Consider the following 14442-nt stretch of genomic DNA (forward strand, 5'->3'; position numbering starts at 1 on the left):
ACAAGTACTTTATGCTGGGATCAGTCAGGTCTGAGTCGCCCACAAAAACCTGAGGCTCTTGCTTCATCGTCTTTCAGCACCGAGTTTGACACTCCCCAACTCCCTGCCATTCAGGCGCCTGCACCATGCAATTTGTTTCCATTTGTCAAACAGCAGTATCCATCACAAAAGAAAATGCTGGCACAACAGAAAGTTTGTGAAAAACATTGTTTCCTCAACCCAAAATGGCCTCAACACTACTTATTTATGGGCCCATAACAAAACAACCTTAAACAATTTACACCATTTCTGTTGTTGTGGATACTTGTTACATTATTCTTCCCTCGACTGACAATAAAAACGTCTTTAACAGAATAGGACGCGTATCACATCCTCAAATCAGCACCAACGTATCACTCCTCTCTTAAAGTGTGGATGGGCTAAATGCTACGGTGTGAATGCATCATTTCACTCGCCGATTCCACATTGTGCAGACTCCTTTTTTGTGTTTTATTTCTTTGGGATTACACTTCATTGTAGGGACAGCCAGGTTTCTCACACATTTATTTATTAAAGCCATATCGGCACTATGTTGACGGCATTGCTATTTGGACACCTATTCAGATACGTCGTAAAATGGTGCTATTATTGGGGGACGTCGGAAGGTATCTGGTTAATAATACTTATTGTGCAAACTTTGTTGTCGCCATTCTTGTGTCGGCTGTTATCGAGGGGAGAGCAGAGAGGATATATGCTGACTCTGATGTAGATAGTGCTATGAGTATTCCTATTGTGGCAGCTGCCGTGTGGCGCAGTCCCTGATAGGATTTTGAATGCTGTCAATGCTGTGTCAGGTGCATTAGCACCTCAGAGACCCATGATGCTCCAGCTGCTCTGGGCCTGTGTCTCCCCGGGCCCTGGCTGCCAGCCTGACACCAGACACAAAGTAATCACAGATCACAGCGTTTAATCACTGAAACAAGCACTCCAGAGGACCTCTCTGTCAATATCCCACTCTCTCATTATCTGTTTGGATTGCACATCCACACTGTCAGATAAACAGAGTGGAAAATTAAGATTAAAAATATGGTAATTTCATTTGAGGCAGCAGGCTCCTCTCACTGGCCCATTATGCTATTGATTACCTCTGAATTCAATTTCTCTTTTCAATGTAAACTTTAATCTATTCGTGAGCCAACAATTCAACTCCCAAGGGGCTATTTGAGAGTAAGTAACCATTTAATATGACGCTGGCTGAAGATTCACCGGCTTTAATGAATTGTGTAAATCACTCAGCTTTTAAAGGAACTGATGTCCCGCAGTTCACCACCCAAATCTGGGCCTGGTTAAATACAGCCTTTATAGCAAGCTAAGTGTTTACTGACAGCAATCTCTGAACGCATAATCACCAGCTTTGCTCTTTTCTGTATGAAAGGGAATTAAACAGCTCGTTTCTAATTGCGCTGGTGATGAGAAAATCACAATTTAATTGGGGGTGTAATCATCATATTGCACCAGCTTTCTAAAATAACAGAGTAAATGGCTGTACCATTTTACCATCATAGAAATCAGTTGACTCAAGAAGATAATCACTAGGTTGTTCTCCTTAACCACTTACCAATTTGTAGCATCTTGGTCAAGACCACTGTACTGAAGCAAACACCATTCAGACAGCTGAACACAGGCTGAGCAACAGCAGAAGGAAATGGTTATTGAGGGAATGTTTTGAGCCAAGATAATGGTTTAAATGCAAAATGAAGACATTTATTTTTAGAATTCTTTTTATTTACTACTAAACTACAAAGTGCAACTCCATCAAATATGACATATAACAAAACAATACATTTACTGAGAAAACAATGTAAGTACATATGGAGCTATAAATAGTCATACTAAACGTCCTATTACTGCCAAAGAAACAGCTAAGCTATGCTATGCTTTAAAAGCAACAAAAGCCTATTTTACAAAAATAGGGGGAAAGTTGATAGTCTCTAAAATGTATTAGATGCAACACACTTCTGTCCCACGTTTCTTAGTGTTGGTCATTGTGATTGCCCGTACATGAAATGTTACATTCAAATTGTACTCTTCTCTCTTGACAAGAGTTGAGGTAGACATATAACCACTATCGTTTAAGTGCTGGAAGGATACTTAATTAAAGCTGCAATTAAAAACAAGAATCAATAGTCTGATTAAGGCACAATAATTACTGAGAACATCTCTCCTCTCACATTCTCCAAGTCTTTTCAAGCATTTCCTGAATAATAAAAACGCCTCAGACCTATTGCACAATGTGTGCCTTAAAAGAATGATTTAAGTCACCAATAATTTATTGCACCAGGATAATCACATCCAATATCTGCACTCTTTTGAGCACCGGTGCAGGATTGAAGCTACCCAAGAGGCCAGAACACACATACATAAACATAGCGGGGTGTAATCAATAAACAGCCATGCAGTAAAATCCTGTCAGTAAAAAGGCACACCCTGCCTCAGCTAGTTGTTCTATATCAAAAGATTACGCCAATCAAACACAGCACATACTACACACTAGCTACTGGGAATCTAAATACATTTTAATAAACAGGAAGGAATGTAAGAATATCCAGAAAAAGATTTGGTCAGTGATGGCGAGTACGAGGTCCACAGCGACTCTCCAAACGGTCAAAGAGACGTCTCAAAGATGACATGGATGTCCTTGGCACAGTGCACGTCTGCCACTCGCTTTTTGTTGATGTAAACCTGGAAGTGCATCAGGGAAGCAGTGTCACAGAACACAAGCACACAGTCCAATCTAAGCTACGATCTATTTAGGGTGTGATTCATGACAGATCCAGTCAGAGCTGGGTGAAGGGATTTGTCACCCGCTCAAGCATGCAAAAGTGGCTTATTTAGCTCTGGGAAATTCACGGTAGAAAATATCAGAGATAATCACTGAAATTATTTGTTCCATTTGAGTTCATTTTCACCTGTGTGTTTGCTTACAAAATACATGGTTTCTTACTACAAAGAGGCTCTGACAGACCAACGATAAGAGAAAGTTTGAGAAAAAGAGGAAAACAGGTGAAAACAGGTCGGCCTCAGAATGAGATATACCTTCTGCTCTGGGATTCTCTTTCAACACGGACAAAGGAGCTAGAGGTTGATATCAGATTATTGAATGTATTTAAACCTTGACTGACAACTATAGAAACTTGACACACAACATGTGGACCATCTCAGTATTTAATAAGTGGTGCTAGACAGTTATGGATGCCGTGGTAATCTGATCTAAGCAGAGCACCCTACAATAAAGAAAGGAAAACGTAAGGGCTTGAACAATGTCACTACCAATCCGCCAGTGTACAGGGTAAGACGATACCGAATAATACCACAGTGTGCTGAGTCTTTGAAATCAGTATTTTACTCATTTCACTCCTCTGGCGGAGGAGATACAGTTCCGCTGATAAATTTGTGCGAGGGACAGAGAGAAAATGAAATGATGCCTACTTTTTCTTATTTCACAAAGACCTGTTTGAAGTTGCAATATGGTATCTGAAGTCCCAGACAGATGCACATAAAATGGAATTGAACAATGAATAGCCAGCTCTTATCTGTTCAGTGTCTGAAGGGGAAATACATCACAAATGAATTTCACAGGGAAAAAATATGGACATTCTCCATTACAGTAATCCCCATAGAAAGTTTATCCCAAATCGCGATGAAGTTAAACCCAATATTTCCAAATAGATGTAGTGCAAAGAAAGCTGCTTTTCTGGAATCATCTCTAAAATGATCTCAAAATTACATTATGAGAAAAAGATTATACGGGGAGTTTCTTTGATAAAATCAGGGGATGGAAATCTACAAAGGGAACAATTTTTCTCTTGAAATTAATGTTATGGTGTTGCATTGCTCCGAGTAGGCACTTTAAATTAAAATGGTAATCAAGTGTCTTTGCATTGTCAGGGTAATGCACATCTTCTCTGCTTAACTGTATCATTTTGGAGGTAAGCAATGAAGACTGGAGTTAAAGGGAGAGTCTGGGATTAGTGTGGCACGGCTGGACTCTATTTAGTCACAAGCCAGTCCTGGGACAAAGGTGGGTGTGGTTACCTGTCTGGCTGTGTGTAGCAGTGAGGCGGCCTCGGCTCTGCCTGTCTGTTGGACCATCTGGTAAAAGAGCCCTTCCTGGTTCTGGAGCAGCACATATGGCTCGTCATACTCCTGGATCCTGCCGGCATCTAGAACCTGCAATCACACATACAATGCTGGGTGTGAGTGGGCATCACTGCACGTATACTTTACTTTGGGGAAAACTGACACATCAGCTGTTTCCCTGCTGAGCGATGCATGCAGACAGTGCAAGATGAATGGGGGGAACGGTAGTCTCTGCACATAGGAACCATCCATTTCATGTGACTCATGCAACAGCAAACATTGGTGCCTGTTTGTCCTCAACAGGGTGACTGACAATGAGCGTGTCCTGTTAGCAGTGTGAAAGTCAAGCACGCTGACTCTGACAGACTGAAGATCAGTGATTTATCCATGTGTTTATCCTGGCGTTTCAGCAGCTCAGGGGTGGTCCTCAGTCAAATCCAACAATCACACCTTTAAGACACTCTAGTCAATTACCATCATTTCTGTGTCATCACATGCCATATAAACCACACAACGAATAGTGCCAATTCAAGCAGTTTGGAAAAGACTACAATTATATCACAGACAAATTTTAACAAGCTCCATCCCCTTACAGTGGTAATGAGCAGTTTGTTATCACTAAAGCCAAGTTTCAAGGTGTATTAAGTATGAAAGGGAGACTTCTGCAGCTGCTGTCATAATAAACAGGATACAAGGAGATGGAGTTTGTATTTTGGAAACATTATGCGTCTAAATATGGCAAAGCTTAAGATTAGACCATGCAATCCAGGTGGGGCCAAAACAATTCTCCCAGAGTGTGCAACAATCTGGGGGCATATATAACGCGGGTGTAGGTGTGAAACAGTCCCCCGCTGTGAGATATTTGGCTTTTCCTCAGCAACCCTCTCAGAGACCGAGCAGCCACAAGGTTGTGCCCTGTCCTCCATAGACGCTTAACAAATGCTGCCACAAATGGCACTAATTGGCACCTCTGCAGGCAGTAGAAGGAGAGGGCCAAAGATCAAGTGGCCTGAGCAGAGGCTCAAAAAGGGAACGCTGTGAGGGTGAATCAGGCCAGCTGTTGCAAAATAGAGCAAGTGAATTAAAAGATTGTGCAGGAGGCTCCTTGCAATGAAGGGAGGAGGTGTTTGTAAGCTCTGAATCTCAGGTGTGTTTGACATGCTTCAGTGGCAGTGAATATAGGGTTTATGTTTCCGTGTGTCAGTGTTGAACTACATATTTGACACACAATGGAAGCTACATTTATTATAATTGATGAGAAGGAACATGTTTGTGAAGGGAAATCGTTAAATGTAATAACTGAAAGTGTCATTATTCATAATTTCTTATAACTGCTAACAGAAGGAGAAGAGTTTTGTTTAAAATGTTGATTTAAGTGCTGGACAATGGAAATGTACTGCTTTCTTACTTACCAGTATTCTGTCACAGTCAATGATAGTGTTGAGTCTGTGAGCAATGGTGAGGACGGTACACTCCTTAAACTTGTCCCGGATAGTCTGCTGGATGAGGCTGTCAGTTCTAAAAAGGGAGCAGGGAACACAACACCTCAGCACAAAAAACCTCTTCCTTTAGACCCTTGGGCAGGGATTTTTACTTAACACTGAACAATGGCTCATCAGCAGTGAGGTATGTGCAATAGAGGGCATAAAAAACAAAGGAAAGAAAAGCTCCTTCAGTTAACAAAAGATCGGTTCAGTTTATTTTGACTTTTGTGAAGATTGTTTAGTTTTATTAGACATTGTTTTTCGTGTTATTCTTTTGGAATACTTAGATTTTATATGGTTTACAATAATTTTCTGCCTATTAGAAGTCATACTGTATTAAATGTGTAATTTTTACATTTTGGTTGCATTTTGATGTATTCAACCCTGTGTGGCACAACACAAGTCAACAACATCATAGTTGTGGACTCAAAGAAAAGTAGTTGTGACTAATGAGGATCCAAATGAACAAGTAAATGAATAATTAAATAATTGATAAGCGTATGCTCCAATGATATAATAACAAAATATCATCCTTTTATATAATCCGTTTCCCATCAGGCAATTGGTTGAACATTGCTAACGGCTAAGGGTTAGATGTGTGGCCCCTCTAATGACTTTGAATGTTTTACTTGAATGTGCTATTCATTTATTTGTAGATTTGTTGGAACTAATGTATTGTTTTAGGAATAATTTGGGTTTGTATAACAAAAGTGTAGAATCCTTCACTTGTTGACTCGAGTGTCCTCTGACCTGGGGTCCACATTAGCCGTTGCCTCATCAATGATGAGGATGCGGTTTTTCCGGAGGATGGCCCTGGCCAGACACACCAGCTGCCTCTGGCCCACGCTGAAGTTAGAGCCGGACTCCGTCAGCATCGTCTCCAGCTTATTGGGCAGGTCCTCCAACACGGCCTTCATCTGCACCTGCAGAGAGGGAGAGCAGAGCCCCAACCCTTCATTACCCCTTCATAAAGGCTTCCTGTGGGGATGTCTTTAAAGAGCTATCCAAACACACCCATTAACCGCTTGGCACAATGCAGGGCCAGGTCCACTGATGACCTTGGCCAGTACTCTCTTGTGGCCAGCCTCTAGCTTTAATCCAGGCCACCAAGCCCATTCAGAGGCAGGACCAGGAGCTGAAGCCCTTCACTGTGGGGGGAGCCTTCATCCTGGTTGGCCTGACTGCCCAAACACATCTCCCCCAGCACTTTCAATGGTTCCCAGTTACAAGCCGCACATTGAGCTGGGCCCCATGGCCCTAATGGGATTTCCCCCCATGACTTGTGGCGAGCAGGGAGGCTGAATGGCAGCATTGTATGGGGGGACAGAGGGATCCCCCCCTGGGCCGGCGAGGGGGAATCATTCAGAGCCACGCTGGAGTACCTCTTGGAGTGCATTCCACAGGTCCTCATCTGTGTGCTGCCTGAAAGGGTCCAGATTCTTCCTCATGGTGCCCGTGAAGAGAACTGGGTCCTGTGGATAGATGGATATAGAAAGAGAAGGCCGTGGCCAGTTAAGATAATGACAAGGGGGAAGATGTATGAAAGGGTTAAGACAAGCTTTATAGAGCGCCGCTAGGCAAGGTTTGAAGGGAAGATGTTCACAAAAGGCTTGCTCCTCTCAGGAGCGCTATTCAATGTTCTGGCCAACTATGCTTCAATAAGTTGATCTTTTTACTTGGAAAACCAGAGCTGGTGCGCTAGTGTTGGTGGATAACAACGGTGTGACATTGTCGGAATATATAAGATGGAACAAAAAGGGCCATCTAGTTACCGTACAAAGACTTCCATACAGTAGGTGTATTAGAAATGGTAATCTCAAAATGTCTGGCAAAAAGTAACAGCTTTACTCTGTCAAACGCACAAGCATCTGTCAGGAGGGGTTATCGCATCAGTTGTCTACCCTCAAGAAAAGGACAGCCTAAGATCTAAGACAGCTAGGATGTCAAAGATATGTATTTATGGTGAGCCACACACCTGTATCAAGGTTTAGCCGCACAGTCATCTTTACGAGAGTAAATAAAGCTCTTTATTACAGCACAGAGGAACGAGCCCACAAGTCCAAAGGCACTTTTCTAACATGTCACTCAGTTCGTGGTTAACCTGATAAACAGGCATGAGCCGGCATCTTCTCGTGTCAGGTCAGATATGTATTCATAAATCCTGCTTCAGTGTTGAAGTGATTTACTGAACACTTTCCTCTTACTATCCCAGGTCCTCATACAGAGACAGTCTTGCCTCTCATGGTACAAAGCTGCTTTAGATAAGCTTTTCATATAAGCTTTTTTTTACTATCAGTGAACAAAAACAGCTGTGCTTTCCTTTGAAACATGAAACAGAATTGATGACACCTAAATGGTTATAATGGCTATTTGAAAAAAGCTGTGAGGATATATGGCACAGCAACAGAGGTGACGCATAGCAGCAAGCTACTGCCCATAACAACAACTGACCAACTTCAACTGTATCCTCATCACAGTCAAGGCTATACAGTACAGTAATACCTCCAGTTTACTCAAGCTATGAATCTCACCTAAAGCCAAGATAGGAATTATTCACCTGGCAACTGTGAGATTAGACCAGGAGTTTGAGTACACAATGAGTCTAAAAGGTTAAGTGTCCTGCGTTAAGGTTTCCGGCTTCTTGTATTTATGTGACTCACCTTCATCTCTGCTCTCTTACAGGTCACAGCCACAATCACAGATACATTCATTGTACACGCAGCACACATCCCTTATATACAAAATCATGTTTCAACAAACCTCCATGTATGTCAGAAGACTCTGGACTAACTGTTTAATTTTCCTGCAGAAAGAATAAAGCTTTCCGGACTTCATCCCTGCTACCTGCGCCTTAGAAAATGTTCCACCTCTTTACTTCCAATGAACTTTTCCTTCTGTCACCAAAATACCACCTTGTCATTAAGCCAGCTGAAGTCCCAATTCAAACTAGTTTTGTGACACACTTTAATTGAGGATTCAATGTTAGGTCGGAAAAACTGCTTTCAAGCACAGCTTTCTATAGACCGATTATGTGCTCCACCAATTCTAAGCCCTCTGTTTGCCACAGAATTCATTTTTACTCAGTCATTCCTGAGAATTCAATAGAAACTGAAATGGATCCTTTTTTAATGCCATATGCTAATAAAAGCTTATCATAATAAAATCAGTGGGTGGCAAATAATGAAACTCACTGGCAATGTATAGTATACATACAGTTTCACACTCAAAGTCCCACATGAGAAGGTAAGGAAAATAGCAAGTTATATCAAGATTTCTTTCCAAGTGAAAGGCTGACACTTATCTCTGACGTCTCGCAGGAAAATAAAAAGGCTTTCAGATGGATTTGTGTAAATCCAAGAGACTTTGCTCTATATACGTTTGTAAAACTAAGAGAATGATACTGAAAAACCTTACTAGGACTTCATATCATGGAAATGCCATCCTGTATGTGATACGGATGAGCATGAAGTTTACATTCTGACTTGCAACCTGCCACTTTGTACAACTCTCTCCCTCTAGGAGAGAAGGAAAGAGTAAACAAAATCTCATCAAACTCACATCACATCCATCTCAACCTACTTTAGACTGGGAAGTTAAACTTTATCTGAAGAAGAAGGAATGCCAGAAACCTATCAAATCCAAAAAAAAAAAGCATTAATGAAACTGTTTTAGGGCATCTTGGCTGCACCCTGGAAATGTTTGAGACTTGGGCTAAGTGACGGTGTACAAGGGGACTCTGACTGTGAGGATGGGGGAGACTTCTTCTAAGCAGCTTTCCCATGTTTGGGGGGTAGAGGGCTAATCCTCTGTCAGGGATGGGGAACTGCTCTCTTCACAGTACAGGCCGTGGGAGTCTTCTCCCCTCCCTCCACTCTGCTTACACTCACCCGCAGGCTGGCATTTTCTTAATGCCGTATCAGTTTCAACAAGCGGAAATAAAGTTAAACTGTCTCAAGGCATCCGTTTGTCTCACTTTCAGAAATCCCCTGAGAGACGACTGTACATTTCCTCACTTGTTCTAGCTTTTTAAAAGCCAGGCATATAAAAAAAAATGGCAACATCATGTAGGTGACTTAAAATTATTCATCTTACAGTTTTGAAATTTCTCAATCAAGAAGAATAAAAAAAGGCCATATATGTCAAGTAAAACTCCATTAGTTTAAGGAAAGGACAAATACATTATATGCATTGTTATTCCATGCTGAAAGTTGCATTCTCGGGTGGTTCTAACTATATATACCGTATATATTTTTATTATATTTCATTACATTTATCCACTGGTTACCATATGTACTGTCACGGCCAATGTTAAAAGGGCACCTGTGGAATGATGGACATTTTCTGGCGCAGGGTGTGGAGGCCTATCTCAGAAGTCAGAAAGCCATCAATCATTATTCGTCCCTCGGGTTCTGCCAGCCGGAACAAAGCGGAGATCAGGGAGCTTTTACCAGCACCAGTGCGTCCAACGATGCCAACCTGCAGTGGAGAAATTACAACATTTATTAAATCTGAAAGAAAACGTGTATTCACAAGCCTCTTTTTCTGCTCTTTTGGGCTAATAATTATACATATTCTTTTTATTCAATATCACTGAGGAAGCAACTCCTATGTCTAAGTATAATAGAATATAATAATAAATAATATGAAAACATCAATACACTTTAAAAACTACATTGATGTCCTTATCTTTGCTGGTTTATCACATGAGCAGGATTTCCATCAACTATCATCTTGTTTCAGACCTTTTGCATGTTTATGTAGTAAATGTAGTATAGTTTCATGCAGCACATGCTAATTTCTCTATTTTGGTCAAATGTGCAGTCATTTTAACTCGAGTTTTATGATTACAAGTAAAGTAATTAAACAAGGCTATAAAAACGTTATAGGCTACCGATCTTTTGTATGTGTTTTATGTACTGTAAAAGTCACCCGATCGAGAAGTATACAAGCCGAGTGCAGACGTGAACACCACTTCTTTACAATTTACCTCAAAATCCTTGAGACGAAAAGAAAAACAACTTTACAGAATCCTCTCTGTGAATAATATGAATTGTTGTGTACATAATTATTTTCATGTAAATATATTGTGAATCTCTTATTACTTTGTATTGTTGTATTTCTATTATTAGTATGACTAATCTCTGAGTATTCCAATTACCTTTAACATGTGTGCCTGAGCAAATGGCAAATAAAGTTTTGAAACCCCTTGTGACCGCATGTCAAGAAAATCTCACTAACACATTTGCTGTGAAAACAGAAAATACCAGATCTCTCTTATGAAAAAGCTGCAGCAAAGAGTGTACAGACATGATTGAACTGCTAACAGCAGAAGCAATCTCCTTGTTTAACAGAAAACGGGTATTGTGGAAGAATGATTTGAAAAGGCTTCACCACAGTGCCAAAATATCCTACACACACAAACATCTTAGAATCCAGACATATGCGTTTCACCCAGGTAGCAAGGATAAAAAGGTTTAGATATTTAGCATTAACAAAGGTTTCAAAGGAATGTTTTCAAAGGGAAAATACTCTAAACAAAACATTGTTGCAACCACTGACTCACAGAAGGAGCTGCTGAATGGGAGCTACACACATTGGGTCATCCTTTCTCAGCAGAAGAGTATTCACTCTGCTAGTCAACATAGAGGTTCATGGTCTATAAAGCATTACATGTATTGAGACGTTTATGATTCTTTCAAATTCTAAAGCTCTTTGTAAGTTTCTTTTTTATAAAGAAATATTCTCGAATGAAATGTTTTGCTCTCTATAAACTGTTGCATAAAGTTGCTGGAGGAGGAAGTGACCTTGTTTTAATATTACTGGGCTTGAATTGAATTGCTCTCATGTCACAGGGACCACAGGAAGAGCCATCTGCCCGTACCTGGCCGGGCACAACTCCATCTCTGTCTAATTAAGCAATTTTTAAGGAAAACAAAGTTGCTAACATTATGCTAACACAAATCGGTGCAAGGGCATAGCTAATGGAGGATGGCCCATGCCTATAGCCATACACTCGCTTACATCCTCTCAAATGATTTGCAATATCTCCAAACCTAAACAAATAAGGTGTTTATTGAACTATTAGTGTATTTAACAAAAATAATTGAACATAGCTACTCAATGACTGACCGTTTTACTGTATGGCAGATATGTTTACTTTTAGAGCAGAAAATACACAGGTGTTAATATTAACATGACTCAACTTTCCCAGTAAGCCAAGCCATGGAGTGAGCATGCCCAATATTAGCTACTTGAGTAAGAACTGGAAAAGACTGTTTGAATGTTTAAGAGGAAGACAAAAAACGTTGACACCAAAGCAAGAGGCATTAATGCCCTTTCATCAAGGATATACAATTAATTCCTAATTGAAAGAGAATTAAAAAAAAAGAATTCAAAGTATAACCAAATAAGAATATTGACTGTCTTAAAAGAACCGTCTCAACATGGATTTGAAAATGGTTGAGAACTGGTCGGTCACACTTTCCTTAACATTCATCAAACATCTTATTAGTCTTATTAGTCATCTTGTTATCTTATTTCAGATCAGCACTTTAGAAACCTTAGTGGAAATTACATAATATTGTATTTAGCATAGTACAAATTTAAACGAGGACTGTGCACCCTTGATTTTTTTAAATGAGCAATATGTTCCTACTAATCCGATTCTCGCTCAATGATGGGAGGTCAACTGAGGTGTTGCATTTAGTTGTTTGGTTTATATGATTATGTACACCTTGTGACTAATGATGGCCGGAGTGGATGGATCTTGTACTGTAGGTTTTTCTTGGGAAAGGGTGTCAGAGGAACTGTCAGGATGCACAAAGCCTTTCCCCCCCATGGCATGTGGCAGAGATCCCTCCCATGGGCTGTCAGAGCCAGGGCCTCTACACTTATCAACCCATCCATTGTGAAATCAGCCGCCCTGGCCAACCATAGCCATGCAAAATACACCCACCCCCTGCATTAAACACAGTTTCAATCATCCTCAACCATCTCCCTCCGCTTCCCTCTCTCTCCTCCCTCGCCCCTCTCCCTCGGCCTCTCTTCTCTCTTATAGTGAATAAACAGTTGTCACCGTCAGGTAGCTCAAAATGCAAATTGGGAACAAATGGATCCACTTGAACAGTCTTAATTACATGATATGTATTCCATGAATCACAAATGGTATAGTCCTGAAGATTCAGCAGTACAATATGGTGTCCTTTTAATAATTGATTTGAAAATAATGCCACATAAAAAGAATCACATCACGCCTTCTACACTAGCTGCATATCAATCTAAGTCATGGGCTGTGCACACCAGTAAGCTTGCACAGGTGGGAATAAAGACAAGAACCTTTTCTCTGGATGGGAAGACGACAGTCAGGTTCTTTAGGACCAAACGCTCCCTGGGACTGTAAGAGAAGTTCACTCTGTCAAAGGTGATGGAGCCTGCCTCTGGCCAATCATGCGGAGGCTGTTTCTCCGTCTCCCAGGGTGCTTCACTCTCCAGCTCTGCATACTCAACCACTCTCTCCACTGATGTCATCTATACAAAATAAGGCAATGATTATCGCAAAACGTGTCAAAATACAGAAGACTGTAGTTGTAAAGACATTTTTCAAATATATACATTTTGCTCCTTTGAAACAATAAACCACAGCAGTACTTCAGATTCAGAAAACCTACATTTTAAACAAAAAACTGTAAACTTTACACCCTGCTGGCATTTCTTAAGTCTCAAAATAATCACATTCAACCAGTGAATATGTATTATAAAGTAGTACTCCATTCATATAATTGTACTTCCATAGATTTAAAAAGGGACTGGCCAAATATAAAACAGCAGAGGCTGAGATGTGTTGACCGTCCAAATGATCCTTAATTTCCCACAATGCAACACCTACTGCCACACAGCAGATTCAAATGTTTGTAACCCTCCTGTATACAGCTTAGTTTTTTAAAGTTTAGAAGATACTTTTCTCCTTATTGAATGTGTTGAACCTCATGCACCTTATACACACACATCAGCAAACAGATGCATTGTGAGACACAGCTTTTGTTCCATACATGATAGTTTATGTTAGCTTTTATTTGTAGTGTAGGCACTTAAGCTAACCCACCTCATACTCAAGTTGGTCTTTAGTAGTGATGTTACGTATTGCGCCGAGGCTTCGGAGCGTGTGTCGAGTAATCCCTGAAGCTTTTTGTGAAGCTTGTATCGAAGCTTATATAATTTTGGGCCAGTGACGTCACCGATGACAAACGAAGCCTCGCTGCCCCTCAATACCACGTGACCGCTTCAGAAAGTGCTTTAGATCGGTTGAACCACAACGCTCATATTACCAATGGATGTATAATAAGAACGGTATAAATATTACCCTTCCTGACCTGTACCCGGGCCCGGTGACACGATGGAATTAAGAGAGCTCAGACCCTCACTCGGAACATGTCATAAGTATAAATAAATAAAAGCATAAATAAATGTAGGAATAAAAACATGAATAAATAAATAAATGAATAAATACAGGAATAAATAGTATTCAGTTTTTTCAGATGGATTCAGTGCGTGTGCTGTGGCTCAGCTGGAAAGCAGCTGACAATCAACCGCAGGGTCCCTGGTTCAACGACTGTTCAATACGTCTTTTGTTTTGTTTATAAAAGCTACAGCTAAATGAAATAATGTAGTTAATAAATGTATTCTTTGATATGGTTTAGCTTTCTCAGGCTACAACATGGTTACGTTTACAAATATTATTAAGGCATACACATCCCTCTTTGCAATGTTTACCAGCCTCCTAAGGCTTTTCAATCACAATCATTAAACTGGAATAAATACAATATTATTAACATGAAAATAT

At 40.5% G+C, this 14442-nt stretch overlaps 1 protein-coding gene across 1 annotated transcript in view; it reads right to left on the minus strand.

Moving 5' to 3' along the window:
- Nucleotides 1–1790: 1790 nt before the first annotated feature.
- The window catches only part of abcc4 (ATP binding cassette subfamily C member 4 (PEL blood group)), a 36880-nt gene continuing 24228 nt past the window's right edge, over nucleotides 1791–14442 (minus strand). Inside the window, exons 25-31 of the mRNA XM_010773543.1 lie at nucleotides 12939–13130; nucleotides 9924–10079; nucleotides 6986–7075; nucleotides 6354–6526; nucleotides 5532–5637; nucleotides 4075–4209; nucleotides 1791–2721 (exon numbers count right to left, since the gene is read on the minus strand). Of these exons, the coding sequence (XP_010771845.1) occupies nucleotides 2644–2721; nucleotides 4075–4209; nucleotides 5532–5637; nucleotides 6354–6526; nucleotides 6986–7075; nucleotides 9924–10079; nucleotides 12939–13130 (930 nt within the window). The 3' untranslated portion in view covers nucleotides 1791–2643. The remainder of the gene's footprint in view (nucleotides 2722–4074; nucleotides 4210–5531; nucleotides 5638–6353; nucleotides 6527–6985; nucleotides 7076–9923; nucleotides 10080–12938; nucleotides 13131–14442) is intronic.

The sequence above is a fragment of the Notothenia coriiceps genome, unplaced genomic scaffold (assembly GCF_000735185.1).
Source record: "Notothenia coriiceps isolate Sejong01 unplaced genomic scaffold, NC01 NC01_scaffold00012620, whole genome shotgun sequence".
In the NCBI taxonomy this organism is placed as follows: Eukaryota; Metazoa; Chordata; class Actinopteri; order Perciformes; family Nototheniidae; genus Notothenia; species Notothenia coriiceps.